General features: G+C 45.1%; 3 protein-coding genes across 3 annotated transcripts in view; 1 reads left to right on the top strand and 2 right to left on the bottom strand.

Annotated features, from left to right (window-relative positions):
- SHB (SH2 domain containing adaptor protein B) overlaps positions 1 to 18,459 on the bottom strand; it is a 198,564-nt gene that overhangs the window by 167,947 nt on the left and 12,158 nt on the right. The window lies entirely within an intron of this gene.
- Positions 13,891 to 15,445, top strand: LOC138676966 (uncharacterized). The gene is made up of 3 exons (XM_069766693.1): positions 13,891 to 14,156; positions 14,239 to 14,395; positions 14,515 to 15,445. The coding sequence occupies exons 1-3, from the start codon at positions 14,042 to 14,044 to the stop codon at positions 15,443 to 15,445; spliced, it is 1,203 nt and encodes a 400-aa protein (XP_069622794.1). The 5' UTR covers positions 13,891 to 14,041.
- Positions 15,458 to 17,052, bottom strand: LOC138676956 (uncharacterized). Its single transcript, XM_069766680.1, has 2 exons — positions 16,645 to 17,052; positions 15,458 to 16,538 (listed from the first exon to the last, which is right to left on the bottom strand). Exons 1-2 carry the CDS (start codon positions 16,995 to 16,997, stop codon positions 15,656 to 15,658), a joined length of 1,236 nt encoding a protein of 411 aa, XP_069622781.1. The 5' UTR covers positions 16,998 to 17,052; the 3' UTR covers positions 15,458 to 15,655.

Below are 18,459 nucleotides of genomic sequence, written 5' to 3'. Positions count from 1 at the left end.
GGCAGGCTTTTAACGCTCCTCTGTGACTGAGGCCAAGACTATCCAGAAAGACGAAAATCCCTTTAATGGAACGTGTAACCAAATACACCTTTCCTGAAGTTCCAGCACTCGCATAATCTGGAATAAAATTATTTTTAAATCATTCTAAGAAATTTCATAGGATGCGTTTCAGTCCATGCCAGGCTTTAGCCAGCTGGGATGGGCTGAAACGCGTTTTATGAAATTTGTTGATCGATTAAAAAATAATTTACTCCAGATTTCGTGACTGCAGAGACTTTTTGGAATTTGCCATGATATTTTTCCACAAGCAACAACTGGACATATCCATTTTGGAATCACACTATCAAAAAGTGTCATAATAATAATAATAATATTAATAATAATACATAAAGTAGTGTAGAGGGTATATGTGATGACCGTTGCTCTATAAAGAACAATTTTTGCGTGTACTTGTGCTGTGAAATATGCTGGCAATATACAAAGATAGATAACATGTTCCCTTTAATAAACCAGATACCCATTTCATACACAAATGCGGTTCTCCTGAGTCAAAGCAGCGTTCACCCATTGCTCCAATTTTTCGCCACTTACATCAGCACAAGCACTCATCCAACAGAAAAGGACAGAAACTGAGTAACAAATGTATACACATGGATGCGGGAGGTGTGAAGTTTGGGCTAGTCAATCAGTCACCGGCTCATCAATCACTGGCCAACAAAATGCTTGCTAATGTGACCTGGTATATTATTGTTTTGGCCTGCCTTAGTAATCTTCTTGGCTTTTAACTTCTCAGGTTAAACATTATTCCAGCGTTGTTACATTCCTGGACATTGGCATCATTCCACATTGTAATAATATGTCAGGAGAAGCTGAAACAATGGCCGTACATAGTTATTGTTTCCCAGAAGTGAGTCAGCAGAGCTCCCGTCACAAAGCACAAGCTGCCATACACTTCCAGGCAGTGTCGGACCACACCAGCACCATTGATAATGGGTGCCCACTATTCTGCCATGTTCACAAATGCACCTATGTCTTTATGTAATAATAATACATTGGAAAGGTCATTAAATGAATGAGGAGATGCTGCCTCTGTTTGTAAATACTGCCCATGCGGGGGGCCCGCCAGGTAATTCACCCGCTTACCTATGGGCCAGTCTGAGCCACATATTAGGTCTCAGGTTCTTGCACTGTGGAAAGTTACATAAAACGTGCCAATATGTATTTAATGCAGGTGGAAGATTTTAAAGATTTTTTTTTTGTTTTATTTTATTTAGTTTTTTTAATTTATTTTTATTTATTTTTAAAATCGACCGATACTCATTGCAAAAATAAAGAAATAGGAATATAACCAGAGAAGGCCAAGCCGCTGTTCCAGGACAACCAGCTCTTACCTTAGGTGGTGATAGACACTACAGGCTACATTTTTAAGCAGATTTGAGAGGCTAGGATTATCTGCGTTCGTTCATTTATGGGCTACTTATGTCAGCAAATTGTGGACACAAGGTGTGTGGTATGCAGCCAGGGCCGGATTGGAACCAAAAGGCAGCCGTGGCACACAATCTCCACCAGCCCACGTACAATATTGCCCTCCATGATGCAGAAAGCTAGGAACATCTAAAACAATAAATTGTTCTCTTTTGTTAACTCCAGTCCTAAAATATGGAAAACTACAGAACAAGAGTGAACACCTAACCGCGTGGTGAAAGGCAGGAGGCCACTTGTATTGTCCGTAAGGGACAAGCACATTAGAAAAGAATAACAGTGATCTCATACAGAATAATTCGAGAAGAGCGAATGGATTCACAGGACCTGGGCCAGCAGCCATCTGCAAGCACTAGCTACCTGCTGGAATCCATGGCACAACGTCATTCATGGTGCATCACTCCACAAGGATGGCACAGCACGAGGCCTACAAACCAGAAGAGGCACCGAGGACTCCGGCAGGTAAGGTGGAGCTCCCCTCAGTCAGCTACAGAGTACCAACATGGTCACAAGATTAGGGTGAGAAGAACAACCACCATACTCTGTTATATCCCCCTGGTACGTCTGTTCCAGTAACACTCCTCCTGGAAACAAGACAACTTGGTATTCTCATTATTTTTGTAGAAGCTCATTGTCCCAACACAATGCCAGTGTCAGGTCACTGCCGATAGTGTTAGGGTGTGAAGGGAAACCATTGACTGACCAGAACGGTAACACCTACATGCCAATTAAGCATAGGTTACAGTGTGTGACCAATTATTTTCTCACGGCTATATAGACGGTACTCTAACCTTATACTACAAAGCAGAATACATAAAAGGGGTCTTCTGAAGCTAGCTCGTATTTATGGTCATCAATATCACTTCCGTTGGGGTCTAACAGCCAGCACCCCCACCAATCTGGCCATTCTTAGCTCAGCTCCTAGAGGATGGCCAATACACCGTGAGGGGAGATGAACCGTTCTGTAACTGTGTGTATAAGGCCACAGGAGCTCAGAACAGTTGAATAGCGGGGGTACTGGGTGTGGGACCACCAATCTGACATGGATGACCAATCCTGAGGAAAATTCAGTAATTCCATTTACCGAAAGTCACTTGTATGAAATGCCACGGTCTGATTTCATGCATCCAAAAAAAGATAAAATCCCCAATACACACCTCCCTTGGTCTACACTTTCATATAGAATTGTCATCCTTTTCTGTTAGAAGGCTTAGGCTTTGTAGCATAGATTTTCTACTGAATGTATTACTTTACACACTCTCAGGCAGGCGTGGTGCACAGTCTGTCTCATGAGGCAAGCACCTCCTAGGGGTGTAAGGAAACCAGGCCCCCACCAATCTGATGTACTTAAAAGGGCTGGAAGATATTTAAAAAAAAAAAAAAAAAAAAGTTATAAAAAGGTTTAATACCCTGTGTTAGAAAATTTTGGAAGCGATAAATGGCATTACATTTTTTCCCCCACACTTATTTCTAAGTACAATGGGCCAGCAGCATTACAGAACCCATCATATTTTGCAAGCTGGAAAAACCATAAGCCCCATGCATAAGCCTCATGAGGACGATGATTTTGATAGATTGGACATTTAAGAACGCAGCGATACCAAATATTAGCTTTTTTTTTTTTAAGCAGTTATAATTTTCAAATGGGATAAAGGGAGCCGATTTGAACTTGTATTTTTTTCAGTCTTTTTTTTACTTGATTTAATAGTCTTCTAAGGAGACCGGAAGCTGCGACCATCTGATTGCCTGTGCTATACGTTATATTGCTGCAGCACTGCTTTGTATAGCAGAAATCACAGTTTCCTATGAAAGCCAGCCACAAGCTGTCATTTACATGAGTACAGTAATGACAGGCATGGGGGTCTTCTGCAGACCCCTGGCTGTCATGACAACCCATCGGAGTCCTGTGATCACATGACGGGGTGCCAATAGGCAGCCAGAATAACGCGTTTTGGCTGGCACTTGTTCAATCTCGTCAGATTGACAGAGGGATTTACCTGGTTAACAGCCACGGGAGGTCCTCAGATCCGGCTGTTAAAGGCACATGACATCTAATGACATCAGTTATGTCTCAGTGTCTGATCCCGCATCAAAGTCAGGGACAAGACATATGGCGTAAATATAAGTCATATGTCTTTTTAGGAAACTTGCAGTGGAAAAAAAGAATAAAAAGCAATGCGACAGCTATGTGTGAATGCATCCTTAGGCTCTGCTCACAAGTCCAGTTGTCATCCACTTGTAAAAGATTCAATAAGGGTGCTGCATCCACACAGGCGCGACACCGCCGCATCCACACAGGCGCGACACCGCCGCATCCACACAGGCGCGACACCGCCGCATCCACACAGGCGCAACACCGCCGCATCCACACAGGCGCAACACCGCCGCATCCACACAGGCGCAACACCGCCGCATCCACACAGGCGCGACACCGCCGCATCCACACAGGCGCGACACCGCCGCATCCACACAGGCGCAACACCGCCGCATCCACACAGGCGCAACACCGCCGCATCCACACAGGCGCGACACCGCCGCATCCACACAGGCGCGACACCGCCGCATCCACACAGGCGCAACACCGCCGCATCCACACAGGCGCAACACCGCCGCATCCACACAGGCGCAACACCGCCGCATCCACACAGGCGCAACACCGCCGCATCCACACAGGCGCAACACCGCCGCATCCACACAGGCGCAACACCGCCGCATCCACACAGGCGCAACACCGCCGCATCCACACAGGCGCAACACCGCCGCATCCACACAGGCGCAACACCGCCGCATCCACACAGGCGCAACACCGCCGCATCCACACAGGCGCAACACTGCTGCACTGTATATGTGGGGATAGAATTCCCTTCACTAAATTTGTGACTAAAATCTCATTTGGTTTAAAGTATGGCAACAGAAACCAAACAAAACCTTTGCTTGAACCTTAGAAAATGCATGACCAATGAGTGGCATTTACCACGGGTACATGGCATAGAAAAGGAGATGATTATGTAGCACCAGGACAATTGTGTTTACAGAGGTATGCCAAAATATTTAATACACATGCCCTAAATGTTAACCGGGGAACATGAAAATGAGAACATTAGTGATGAGTGAACGTGTTGGAATAAGGCTACTTTCACACTAGCGTCGTGTGACGGACGTCGCAATGCGTCGTTTTGGAAAAAAAAAACGCATCCTGAAAAGTTGCCCACAGGATGCGTTTTTTCTCCATAGACTTTCATTAGCGACACATTGCCACACGTCGCGTCCGCCGTGCTACGGATGCGTCGTGTTTTTGGCGGCCGCGACGAACAAAAAAGTTCAATGTAACTTTTTTTGTGCGTCGGGTCCTCCATATTCGACCGCATATGCGCGGCCAAGACTCCGCCCCCTCCTCCCCGGAACTCACAATGGGCAGCGGATGCATTGTAAACCTGCATCCGCTGCCCACGTTGCGCTAATCAATCACACTGTCCGTCGGGCCGATGGTTTGTGACGGCCCGTACCGATGGACTAGTGTGAAAGTAGCTTAAGGTGTTATCTGAGCATGCTCGTGCGCCAAGAGTGTCTTCGGCGTGCTCGAATAATATGTTCGAGTCCCCGCGGCTGCATGTCTCGCGGGCAATCCCTGCATGGGTTGTGGGTGTCGAACAGCCACGAGACATGCAGCAGCGGGGGCCCGAACATACTATTAGAGCATGCGGAAGCCACTCCGTTAGCACCCAAGCATGCTCAGATAACACCTTATCCCAGCACGTTCGCTCATCACTAGAGAACATAATAGTAAATAGGAGTGGAAAAATCTGGATGGGAAAATCCTATTCTTCCTTGAGTTCGCTGGTGCAAGTCCATGCCTGCGCTCCTCTCTACATACCAGCACAGCCTCCTCCCAGGTTCCTAACACGCTTTACGTGACCTCGCGGGTGCGATATGTTGGGAATGCCTTCATTATGTACTTTCCAACACATTGTACGCGAGTTCTTACGACTGGGAGTAGGACATACTCAGTCATCACCACATTGGCACAATTTACAGCGCAATACACAAGCTCGTTTTAACCCATGACAGACGCTCCTGAACGGTTTAGGCTGTGCTCACATCACTTACAGCTTCCATTAAACCGATACATAGGAAAAGGTATGCTAAACTGATGCCTCAGACGTCATACATAGGATTCCAATGGAAAGGATGGAATAGCATAGCCTTCTATATTGTTCCTTTATAAAGACACAGATATAGACCACTTCTAAAAGCATCTTTACTATACCCTGCAGCTCAGTGTATGATGTGCCCATCCCCCAATGCCAATGGCTATTTCTCAGATGGCATCTGATCAACTGCAATGTGACTGCTGCAGGCAATGATTGGCTGCAGGACACATGAAATTAGACAACGTGTTATCAGCTGTGGGAAACTAGAGACCGGAAAAGGGTCAGAAGAGTGGAAATCAGAGGGGCGAGGGGGATTGGTAGGGGATAGGGTTGAGCGAAACGGATCGTTCATTTTCAAAAGTCGCCGACTTTTGGCAAAGTCGGGTTTCATGAAACCCGACCCGATCCCTGTGTGGGGTCGGCCATGCGGTACGCGACTTTCGCGCCAAAGTCGCGTTTCGTATGACGCGCTTGGCGCCATTTTTTTCAGCCAATGAAGGGGCGTGGGCAGAGTGATGACATAGGCGTCCACGCCCCTAAGACCTATCGCCATGTTGTCGCTTGTGCGCTGTAGCGATGAAAGAGAGAGAGAGAGAGAGAGAGAGAGAGAGAGAGAGAGAGAGAGAGAGAGAGAGAGAGAGAGAGAGAGAGAGAGAGAGAGAGAGAGAGAGAGAGAGAGAGAGAGAGAGAGAGAGAGAGAGAGAGAGAGAGAGAGAGAGAGTGAGTTTCGGTCGATCCTCGACTTTTCGCCATAATCGGCCGATTTCACTCGACTCGACTTTTGAGATAGTCGGGTTCGGCTCGACCCTAAAAAAGTCAAGGTCGCTCAACCCTAGTAGGGGAGTATGGCTCCAGTTTTAGATTTTCATGGCTGGATACCCCCTTTCATCAATAAAAGGGTCACATGACCAGATTCTGTAATTGGTCTTCGAATTTATTCTAAAATCCATATGCGAGCTAATGAATCATGGGATAATTACGGTACAAGGCTATTAAATACAGTTCTGTTTAAAATGGCCTCAATCACGGCACTAAAGGAAACATTGGAAAACAAAGATACTAAAAGATTGTTCCTTTGGGAGGAGGTTTCCCATTATATTAGTGAACTTCATCTTCACTAAATTGGTTGCATGAGAGAAAAAAAAAAAACCCTGATCAAACGAAGCCAATGTGAACAGGGGAAAGCTGCTGGGATGGCAGCATATACAAAGAGGGCGCCAAGATTTATGCACAAGGTACACTGCATTACTGCTTTAGAGAAAAGAATTGGAAAATTGAAGAACTTTGTTCAAAAATGAACCCATATCTTGCACACAAAAAAAAAAAAAACAACAAAACCTTTTTGAAGGGACCTTCTTTCAAAAACTGAAGCAAATTAACTATTTTATCACCAACTGTCAGCAATGCACCAGTTAAAAATGGAGGTGGCACATCAATATTACTTCCAAGAAAGTCATCCGCTTTCCATCCATTTTTAACTGACCCTTGTAGACTTTAATGGTTGTTCCGCAAAATGGATGACAATAGGACAATCTCAGAGTCTCACATCAAACACATGGATCGGTTTTTTTTTTTTTTTAAAAAGGATGCGTGTATGGATCAATTATAAACTATGGATCAGTGTGCTGCCCATTAAACCATGGACGTGTCCAATAGATGCCCAAGACTGATTGGGGAAGAGCTCAGCCAACTATGGAAGCAGTCATCACCACCTCCACACTACGAAGAAACAGAAACCTGACCAGCACCTCCTAACAGCATGAGGCCAGTGTGAACAGGTGCAAGCGGCCATGTACAGACAGGAGCATACAGCAGCACTGAGCGCCAGGATGTATGCAGGCATTGCGGATTTATGGAATACACTCACAACATGAAGCTACGTGGCACATATATTGGACGATACACGACGGCCACCAAATGCAGCTTACATTCTATATATTCACAGATGGCACATATCTTGGCACACAGGGTGCAGAGTGCCAAGTGTATGGATACACAGAAACTGTCTATACCTATATAGTTTCCCCATATTTCAATTCAAGGTATAGTAAAATATTCTGCTAATCTATTGCTTATTATAGCATTGTCCTCATCTTTACTTAAAGGGAACCTGTCACCCCTTTTTTTCGATTGGAGATAAAAATATGGTTCAATTGTGCCTGAGCTCTGCATTACCGGAGTACCTTTCATATCCCCCGATTCCCCACCTTTGCTGAGAAAATACCTTTGTAATATCTCCGTTTTCCTATGTAAATTACCCCGGTCTGATGGGCAGGGCCTATTCGCCGTTTCTCCCCACTTCCTGCCTTGCTCTACACTCTTTCCTGCGCATTGAAGTGGCCTCTCGCGCGTGCGCAGTATGTTTTGCCCAACAGTGGGCAAAGCATAAAAATCATTAATGCGCATGCGCCATTTTACATTACGTTCTGTGCCCCGGAAGTCTTGCCATGCAAGGGGGAATAGAACGTAATGAAAAATGCGGGCGCATGCGCAACAGTGATTTTATGCTTTGACCACAGTTGGGCAAAGCATACTGTGCAGGCACTAGAGGCCAATTCAATGCGCACGCGCAGAAACTGTATGGCATCTGTGCTATTCACCGATCTCATTACGTCGAGAACGCTGAGGAGCGGGGAAAGACGGTGAATAGGCCCCGCCCATTGGACCGGGGTAATTTACATAGGAAAACGGAGAGATTACAAAGGTATTTTCTCAAAGGGGGCTGAAATCGGGGGATATGAAAGGTACTGCTGTAATGCAGAGCTCATGCACAATTGAACCATATCTCAAATCGAAAAAAAACGGGCGACAGACTCCCTTTAAGAGGGGAACAGCACACATCCCCCCCTAATCAGAGCAGTGGCCAGCCTTGCAATGTGTTGATCTGCCATCAGTGACAGCACTGGTTTTAGGAACCACATGTTATCATTAGGATTTCCTGAGAAATGTCAGTATATGGCTTCGGTTACCATAGAAGTCAGGACCCAACACTCAATGGCTACATGTAAATTTTGGGGTATGCGAGGGTGCTTTTTTAGGTATTTAAATTATAGAGGTCCATAAACAGCAAATTTTATGGCAGCAGACGAGCAGTACAATAAAAAAAAACCTGAGCTGAGCAGCGAGGCACGGGACACGGAAATCACAAGGTCAAAATGATATGTTTGCTGTGTTACCATGTAATTATTCTCTAAATCAGCAATACACGACTATAGTAAATTGGATAATGAAATGTTTGGCGCTGCTGTGAGGCTCAAAAGCGTGCAAGCGTGAATTAACGTTATCAGACTAGATCATGGGCTGTAATGGTGTATGGTATCTCTTCTATCTACAGAACACTGGTCTAAAGCCAGCAGAGAAAGCCATTAGTAAACTCGACGTGGTTGTGCAGCATGAAAACCTCCCCCATTATAGGCCACCAAGTAACGCAGAGCACAAAAATATGGGGTGCGATGTGTGCTGTGCACCTTCACAATCAAGGCACTAGCCCTACAGTGGATACTGGGATAAGGAAATGCAATTATTTGTTACATTTCATTAAAGAAGCACTCAGTTTTTTGCCTCTAATATCTAGCAGTTATCATATTATACAGCACTGTGTACTTACTACTGCTCATTCTGCCTTTCTACCCAGGTCATACTTCTCTTTTCTCCTGTCTAGAAAGATAACAGGAAGTCTCTTGTCCCTGCATTTATCATCCCCTCCTTATCTTCTATCTGACCCAGCTGCTCTTCTCTTTTCCCTGCCAGGGACTTTTGCAGGGAATCATAACTCATACAGAGAAAATTGACCTCCTGCTTCTACATAGAGCTTAGAAAGATTCAGCTAGTTGGTATTTAATCATGTGATGTCATAGACCTAATGGGGAAAAAAAGAAGAATTTACTGGTTAGAGAAGCCAGATGAGCAAGTAAGTACACAGTGCTATATGATGACAGCAATATATTATGAGGATAAAAAATTTTTATGTGCGTGCATGTAAAGATTAACAACAAACTATCTACAAACAAATTCTTGTGCTGTGTGCACAGCGGCACACATTTAATAGCACTATGAACCTAGCAAAGTGCGCTACCAAAATAGAATTGTGGTCCACTAGTTTCGGACACAAGAAACAGACCTAAAGCCGGCTGGGCTTTCATCAAGAAATACCGGACGATGCTATCTGACCACCTACTGAATGTAGGGACGGGTGTAATCCGAAAGAATTAGACTACCGGTAATTAATCTTTGGCTCATGTGTAATTCTGTTCATGTAAACTAGCCACAATGGTCAAAGAGAATCCGAAGAAGGTTTTTCTCTAAGCAGATTCCAGCAATGTGTCACTTACTGGGCTGTGTTTTGCTGTTTCAATACAATCAGTATTTTATCAGCAGGAGATTATCACTACATGACAAGCTGCCCCGTTCCAACTAGTCCAAACAAGACCTCTGTACATTGTATATGAACATAAAGCTGATAATCAGGGATGTGGGTTATACGGGGTTCAATATCTCAGCTCTGCTACATCTACAGCAAAGAAAACGGATTTTATCACAACTGCTGCCCCAAGTGAACTAAGTGATTCATCCCAGGAATCAAGGTCTCTGTCCCTGCAGCATGCCATTGTCAGATTACATATTAAAGACTTCAAAATGAGTGTTTTCAGGCCGGGCATATTTGACATGAGCAGAAATAGGCTTGGTGCAATGGTCAGTTTGTCCCATTCTTTCTATTTTAAAGAGGTCAATGCCATACTGGCGAGGACACTGCACATACGCTATGTAATACATACTGCCCATCACGTCCACACATACCAAGTGACAATGTGCGAAGGAGGAGGCTGCACAGCAGATGTGAACAGGGCCCACGTTATAATGGCTTTGCACAATCCTATAGGATACTAATGACAGCCGGGCAAACAAGTCATTTGTATAGATACAGTTGCTTGCATCAGTATTCACCCCCTTGGATTTTTACCCATTGAAAGTGAAGCATCAGCACTGAATAGTCGATTGGTAAAGTGAGAAAATATAAGCATAAATCATATTTATGGAATCAAGTAACTAATAATTGACTTGTGCATACTTATTCACCCCTGTTGTGATGAAGCCCCTAGAAATTTCTGGTGCAAGCAATTACCTTCATAAGTCACCTGCTTAGTGACAGGAAGCCCACCTGTGTGCTATCTGTGTCACATGTCTGTCAGTATATATACTTTACCTTTTCCTGAAAGGCCACAGAGGCTGTAACACCATTAGGCAAGAGGAACCACTAAGGCCTCTTTCACACTTCAGTCTTTCGGCGTCAGTCAAAAACCGCCATTTTCGTGAAATGGCGGATCCGCCATTTTTTTTTGGCGGATCCGCTATTTTCCCATTGACTTGCATTAGAGACGGATTGTGGCGGATGGCCGTCCGTTCCATCCGCCATGCGACGGATCCGTCGATATTTGGCGGACGTTGTCTAGACATTGACGGACTTTGTAACGTTTTTTGGCGCGGCCGAAAAGGCGGACCGCGGCGGATCCGTCGTGTCCGCCTTTTTTTAGAATGGGCGCCTATGGGCGACGGATCCGTCGCGATCCGCTTTTTGGCGGATCCGTCGCCTCAATCCGCTTTTTTTGATTGAGCATGCTCCAAAAAGTGGATACTTTGCCCAGACAACCCAAAAACTATATAAAGAGGACAGGTCATTCCCAAATGTACCAGCCAGCAAGACAGACCCTTCAATGCAAGAGAGACCCAGCCAGACCCTGCCAGCAAGACCTTGCCAGCCAGCCAGAGAGGCCCTGCCAGCTAGCCAGAGAGGCCCTGCCAGCCAGAGAGGCCCTGCCAGCCAGAGACACACTGCCAGACCCTGCAAGCAAGACCTTGCCAGCCAGGCCCTGCCAGCCAGAGAGGCCCTGCCAGCCAGCCAGAGAGGCCGTGCCAGCCAGACCCTGCCTGAGACAGCCATGTGAGTACTGACATCCAGCGTGCATGTGTGTGTGTGTGTGTGTGTGTGTGTGTGTGTGTGTGTGTGTGTGTGTGTGTGTGTGTGTGTGTGTGTGTGTGTGTGTGTGTGTGTGTGCGCATTTGTGTATGACGTACTGAGTACAGCAAGAGCTTTTAAAACCTGAATCCAACCTGAGGCCTGCCGTCGTCCTGCAACAGCCAGTGCCCTGCTACAGTCCAGATCCACCCCGAGGCCTGCCACTGTGAAGACATCAAGCTCCGGCCGGAGGACTGATGGCCGTGTGTGTGTGTATTTTTGTACTGCTGTGTGCTTTTGTATGTATGTGTTCATGTGCCTGCACCTTATTATGCCTTCGTCAATATTACGCCTGTTCATGTGTTATGCTTGCGTTATGACTCTGCTTGCAGGTATGTTTGTGTGCATCTTGTTGGTTGCATGTGCATTTGTCAATGCCATATTGGTTAATGTTGATTTTTGATGTATTTACTAAAGGTACCGTCACACGCTGCAGCGATACCGACAACGATCCGGATCGCTGCAGCGTCGCTGTTTGGTTGCTGGAGAGCTGTCACACAGACCGCTCTCCAGCGACCAACGATGCCGGTAACCAGAGTAAACATCGGGTTACTAACTGCAGAGCCGCGCTTAGTAACCCGATGTTTACCCTGGTTACCAGTGCAAAAGTAAAAAAAAAAAAAGGTAAATTCCGCTGTCTGTCCCCGTGCTGTGCTTCTCTGCATTGTGAGCGCCATCCAGCCGTAAAGCAGAGCACAGCGGTGACGTCACCACTCTGCTTTCCGGCCGCTGTGCTCACACAGGGCAGAGAAGCAGAGTGCCGAGGGACAGACAGAAGGTGGCTGTGTGTGCGTGCGTGCGTGCGTGCGTGTGCCTGCCTGCCCTGTTTATATGTTTTTCATACTATGCTGGTATTTTGAATAGCTGTGGTGTAAAATTTGTTTTGTGTGTGTGTATAAATGATGTGTGATGTGTTCTGCATCTTTGTTGTTTTCCATAATGTACTTGTATTTCAAATAAAGAGCAGTGTAGCTCCTACTGTACCCTAAAAAAAAGAAAATTTAAAAAAATATAGTAATAAAAATTTCACAAAACTGTCAGTAGTCTCATTTCAAGATAAATGTAATATTGGGTAAACATGCAGTAAAGGTTATATATACAAATGTGTAATGCAAATCTTTGCTATAGAATATGTTATCTGGTTTTAGAAAATACAAACTGTAGGGTAATCATAATTAACAATTTTGGGGATTGGTATTTTAATTTCGAATGAGGAACATTTTTTATAAGGTTAAACTTTGTTTAGGTGGGTTTTAACAGCATGCGCATTGCGCATATCAAGTTCTAAGTAGTTTTGGTGTTGTTTTAAAGGGATTTTTGGGGGGTTTTTTTGTGGGGAAACAGGAGGTAGAGGGTTTGGCAGCTTGTGCATCAAGTTTGACGGTAGAATTTTTTTTTTCTTTTGTGGTGGGGGAAATCAAAAATAAGTTGGCACTGTAGGTACTGTAGTAGGTACTGAGCCAAGACGTACACAAGCAGGCTCCCCATTTTTTTTTTAAAGTTGTAAGTGTAAAGTCCCTACAGCTGCATCTATCCTTTTGTATAGTAGCTTAGAACTCTCTTTATACTTGCAGATTCTAGGGACCAAGAGGACCCAAGCAAGGGACCGACCGACCCAAGCTATAGGCAAGCCCCAAGTTTTGGAAACAGATGTAAGTGTAAAGTCCTGAAAGCTGCATCTATCTATCTATCCTTTTGTATAGTAGCTTAGAACTCCCTTTATGCTTACAGATTCTAGGGACCAAGAGGACCCAAGCAAGGGACCGACCAACCCAAGATAGACGCAAGATCATAATGTCTTCTTCTGAGAGCCCCCCAGCACATCATCAGCAAACTGAGGTGTTAATTTTTTTTCTTCATAAATTTTTTATTTTGGTGCAACAATGGCAATTGTATTTTAAGCCTTTATGTGTTTATTCTGTATTCACAGGAATATGAAGCAGAGGGGCTAACAGAAGGAGACGGACAGGGTGGAGAAATACAAGGAGCGGGAGCGCATAGTGTAAGTTTTGAACAGACCGATCCTCACATACAATGCACTACACCCAACACAAACATTCAGCACAGCACACAATACATATGCCTCGATCAAAGAACATTATTAATTTTATTTTTTTTTTTTAAATTAGTCTTCACAATCCGGGGCTCGACGTAGAGTTCCTCAAAGCACCTCCCATAGTCGTCGGAATGATAATCGCGGCGGTCGCCGAAGAGTAAGTTCCTTTTTGGTTTGGTGTTTAGTAAAATGTAAAATTCATGTGTTGTAATCTTTCCCTTTTTATTCTTATCTTTTTGTTAGGCTTCACAGCGTGCTCCCGAACAAGATGATGAAGAGGAGGGCATCGATGTGAACACCCTCATCGAAGCAGTACAAAGTCGGGAGCCGCTGTGGAACATGTCGGACCGCCGCCATGCTGACCAGTTAATCACCCGACGGCTATGGGAGGAAGTGTGCAGTGCTGTTATGGATAACTGGGAGGAACTCGATGCTGGGGCCCAGGATCTAGCGCGTAAGTATTCACACTTCATAACCTTATGTTAGGCATGATTTAATGTGGTGTATAGTAACCAATTTTTGCTTTTTCTTTCCAGGTAACAGGATTATCGTGCGGTGGCGGTCACTCAGGGATCGCTTCAAGAGGGAGTTTAATAAGGAGATGCAGGCCCCGAGTGGATCTAGAGGACGCAGGAGCAGATACAAACATGCCAGAGCCCTGTCGTTCCTCCGGTCGACGCTGCTGAGCAGAAGGTAAATATTCAACACCACATATTTTCAGTCAAACTGTAAAAATGTGTAACCTTCAATTTTTTTTGCAGCAAGGGCAATTGTAATATCCAGATACTAATTTTTTTTTTCTTCTTTAACAGCACTTTCTGCAGCACTCGGGAGCCTGCATCAGAGTTGCACCCCTCTGGAGCGATCCCTCAAGAGTCCGCCACCGGGGACCACGTCAACCCCTCTGTTTCTGCACCTTCCCTTTCGTTTGATCCCTCAGCCTCATCCACCAGCGCTGGAGCAGCAGGGCGGACTTCGTCACTTGAAGCTGCAGGTGATGAGTTAGAGTTCCCTTTACCCCACCCCTCTGCCACTGCCGCAACATCTAGACCAACGTTGTGGTCAGGACGGCAGCGCCAGAGAGGTCAGGAAAGGAGCTATGCGCCTGACTTTTTGCAGCTGAATGCATCCTTTCACAGTGCCATCAAGCTTTTGAGTGAGCAAACGTCTGCTGGGTACAATATGCTTAACAAAAGCATACTTGAACTCAGCAGTCGTCTTGATAGGATGCAATCAGATGCAAATCAGTCACCAAGGCACTGTTTTTTTCAGTCGGTCCTCAGGCACATGGAAAATCTAACTCCTGACCTGCAGATGCATGTGATGCAAGGCTGCCACACTGCTCTAGCGCAGGCGATGTCCCATGCCCCTCCACCTACCCTTCATGTGTCAACACCTTTCCCCTCTCAATCCACCGTCTATCCTCCCGTCCGTCCTCCTCCTGTCCGTCCTCCTCCCGTCCATTCTACTCCTTCGTCATTTGTTCCTTCCCCCCTTAGTCTTTCCCAGTTTTTACCGTCCCCCTTCCATTCTTCCCCTTTAACTTCTCCGTTCCCAATCCCACCAACACCTTCATACCTCCCACACACCACATCAGCACCTCAACTCTCTACACAACCTCATGTTTTCACCACCCATTCTACTTCTGTTCCTCCCCGTGATGTCCTGTCCCCCACTCTCGACGTGGTCCGCCCTGTCAGCCCCTCCGCTACTATCTCCACCCCAAACTATGAGAATCTGTAAATAAATAAACAGTTTTTTGGTTTAAAAACAATTTTATTGTCTTTCTCTTTTTTTTTTGTAAAGTTTTTAAATCACCAAGGTTATGGCAATAGTAACAATAACAGTGTTTAAAGGGTACCGTTGCAAAACATACAATGCTGCATTAAAGTACAAAGATTTTGTAAGCAAACAAAAAATGGTATTTTTACAAGTGTAAAAAGAAAAATTTTTTTACACCATTTCATACTGCCAGTCAACTGATCCTGCAGGAGACATGAAGTAGTCTGCAAAACTGTCCCGCATTCTGGAGACTGCTACTGGACTGCGAAAAGTGGGGTTTTGGTAATCCCGTAAGGTGCTTTCAGAAACATTATCCTCCAGGGAAACTTGTTCTTTTGATAAAACAAAATTGTGCAGGACAACGCACGCTTTGACCACATCATCGACAGTTTCAGTCTGCAGTTTAATTGCAGTTAGCAGGACTCTCCATTTGGCAGTTAAGATGCCAAAAGCACATTCCACTACTCTTCGTGCTCTGGTTAAGCGGTAATTGTAAATTTTTTTCCTCTGGGTCAGTCCACTACTTCCAAAGGGTTTCAGCAAGTGTGGGGAAAGCTGGAAGGCATCATCTCCAACACAAACAAATGGTAATGGTGGACTAGTGGTTCCAGGGAGAGGTCTAGGGGGCGGAAAATCAAATGTCTCTCCATATAAACGGCGCCCCATTGGTGAATTTTTAAAGATTTGTGAATCATTTGCGCGTCCATACGCACCGATATCAACAGCGATGAACTTGCATTGTGCATCGGCTATGGCCATCAACACAATAGAGAAGTACTTCTTATAGTTATAAAACTGTGATCCAGAGCCTGAAGGTTTGACGATCCGTATGTGCTTTCCATCAACTGCTCCAACACAATTTGGAAACTGGCAAATTTGATGAAAATTTTGGGCGATCTCCAGCCACCTCTCCTGTGATGGCTCTGGGATGTATTCCACTTGTAGGCACTCCCACAATGCCCGGCAGGTATCTCTGATGATCCCCGAGATGGTGGATATCCCAAGTCGATACTGAAAATGGAGGGATGAGAACGACTCTCCAGTTGCAAGGAATCTGTTAACAAAACGAAAAGACAATAATTAATAAAAAAATTCAAAAAACAACATTACAGTTATAAGTCTGATGAATGAGAATCATTTAAAAAAAAAAAATTACTTACCGAATAGTCACCATGAGACGCTCTGCTGGTGATATTGAGAATCGCATCTGGGTGTCTCGTCTACGTATACAGTCTTCCACATAGCCTAATAAAAACTCGAAATTTTCAGCTCTCATCCTCACATAATTGAAGAACTTTTGAGGGTTTTCCCTTAGTTCCATGTAAAGCGTGGAATAAACACCACGGGTCATACGTTGTGCTGTGATGGGATGGATCCACAGCCTTCTCTTCCGCCGCTGCCGTAGGATGCGCAGTCTTTGTTCCTCCCTCTCTCGAACGCTGACTGCCAACTGATTTGCCTCAAAAGTAAAATCCGCATAGATCTTTGCAATGTTCGCCAGGACTCCTTCCATTTCTGCCACTTTCTCTACAACCTTTCAAAGATGTGGTGTAAATACACGCTATATATAGTTTTGCAGTAGTATCCAGTAGCCAATCACATTGAAATCCTCCTCTTTTAAAAAACGGATCCGTCAAAAAACGGTTACAACGGATGTAAAAACGGTCGCAACGGTTCTAACGGATCCGTTTTTAAAACGGATCGGGGCAGCTGATCCGTCAAAAAAACGGATCCGTTAGAACCGTTTTTCCACCAAATTTGACGGATCCGTCGATCCGCCACGATGTCGGACCTAACTGACGCCACACAACTGAAGTGTGAAAGAACACTAACCAAACGCCATGAAGACCAAGGAGATCTCCAAACAAGTCAGGGACAAAGTCATCAAAATTGACATTGTGAGACAGCAAAACACAAAAACTGCCAAGGGGGTGAATGCCTTTAAGTCCAGGTAACAGTATGTTTCCAAGCAATATTCTAGCATGAAATAAAGACTATAGAGAGCATATGCGAGTCTGAATAACAGGTGCACAGGTAAATTACTAAATAAATGACCAAAAATACACATGCTCTTTGTATGGGGCTGGGGATTTTTGCAGGTTCCCGTCTCCTTAGATCAGCTGGACATTCTCCAGAACCACTAGTCTTCCAGCGCAGAGGTGCCAACATTTCAGTGTACATGAGCCTTCCCGAAAGGAGGGCTGGTGATCCGGCCAACTGGAGGAAGAATTATGACTCCCAGCTTTGACAGCTAACTGTTCCACACACGCCAAGAGCATTAGTCTACTCCATAACTCACACCCCAGTCCCTGACCAGCTGACAGAAATACCTGCCTGTGTCAGCTGCCAGCGCAATGTAGTGGTTATACCACACGGAAATGTTCGAGCTGCCCGATAAGACCAGGAGCCCGCTGTCCGCACCCACAGCGCGAGGAATGGCAGCATTCCATGGCACATTTCACAAACCTTATGGATTAAGTGTGTCAGATGTCTGTCAAGATTCAACATGTCAAATCAGAAAAGAAAGCGCTGCTCCCTGAAAAATGCAAGGGCTTGTCATTATCAATAATTGTGCAATAATTCCTGACAGGCCAAGGGTGGAAGAGCAACAATCTATGCTAGGCTTTATTCACACTTCTGTAGTTGTAGGCCAAAACCAGGAGTGGCCCCAAAACACAGAACAGGAGTCAATCTTTCAATTATAATTTTTCTCTAAGAGCCACTCCAGGTTTTGGCCTACAAACACTAACAAAATACTGACGTGTGAAAGAGGCCTTAAAGAACTATCCATGTAATGTAATGCAATCAGTACTTTACCCAGAGAGGGCACCTATGCAAGATTGGGAGCTCCTCCAAATTCTCATCATAGTGTGGTCTCTATAAGTCATTAGTAGTGATAAGCGAGCATGCTCGGATACGGTGTTATCTAAGCATGCTCGAGTGCCAATAGAGTATATTCGGCGGGCTCTAATACT

This window comes from Ranitomeya imitator, chromosome 1 (assembly GCF_032444005.1).
Source record: "Ranitomeya imitator isolate aRanImi1 chromosome 1, aRanImi1.pri, whole genome shotgun sequence".
Lineage (NCBI taxonomy): Eukaryota > Metazoa > Chordata > Amphibia > Anura > Dendrobatidae > Ranitomeya > Ranitomeya imitator.
The sequence above is the reverse complement of the archived record's forward strand: the minus strand, read 5'-3'. Positions and strand labels throughout refer to the sequence as shown.

Bases quoted from the DNA above. Each gene is read 5' to 3' on its own strand.
- LOC138676966 (XM_069766693.1), top strand. From the start codon at position 14,042: ATGTCGGACCGCCGCCATGCTGACCAGTTAATCACCCGACGGCTATGG. The intron at 14,157-14,238 runs GTAAGTATTCAC...TTTTCTTTCCAG, and splicing joins TGGGGCCCAGGATCTAGCGC to GTAACAGGATTATCGTGCGG. The intron at 14,396-14,514 runs GTAAATATTCAA...CTTCTTTAACAG, and splicing joins TCGACGCTGCTGAGCAGAAG to CACTTTCTGCAGCACTCGGG.
- LOC138676956 (XM_069766680.1), bottom strand. From the start codon at position 16,997: ATGGAAGGAGTCCTGGCGAACATTGCAAAGATCTATGCGGATTTTACT. The intron at 16,539-16,644 runs GTAAGTAATTTT...TTTTGTTAACAG, and splicing joins CGTCTCATGGTGACTATTCG to ATTCCTTGCAACTGGAGAGT.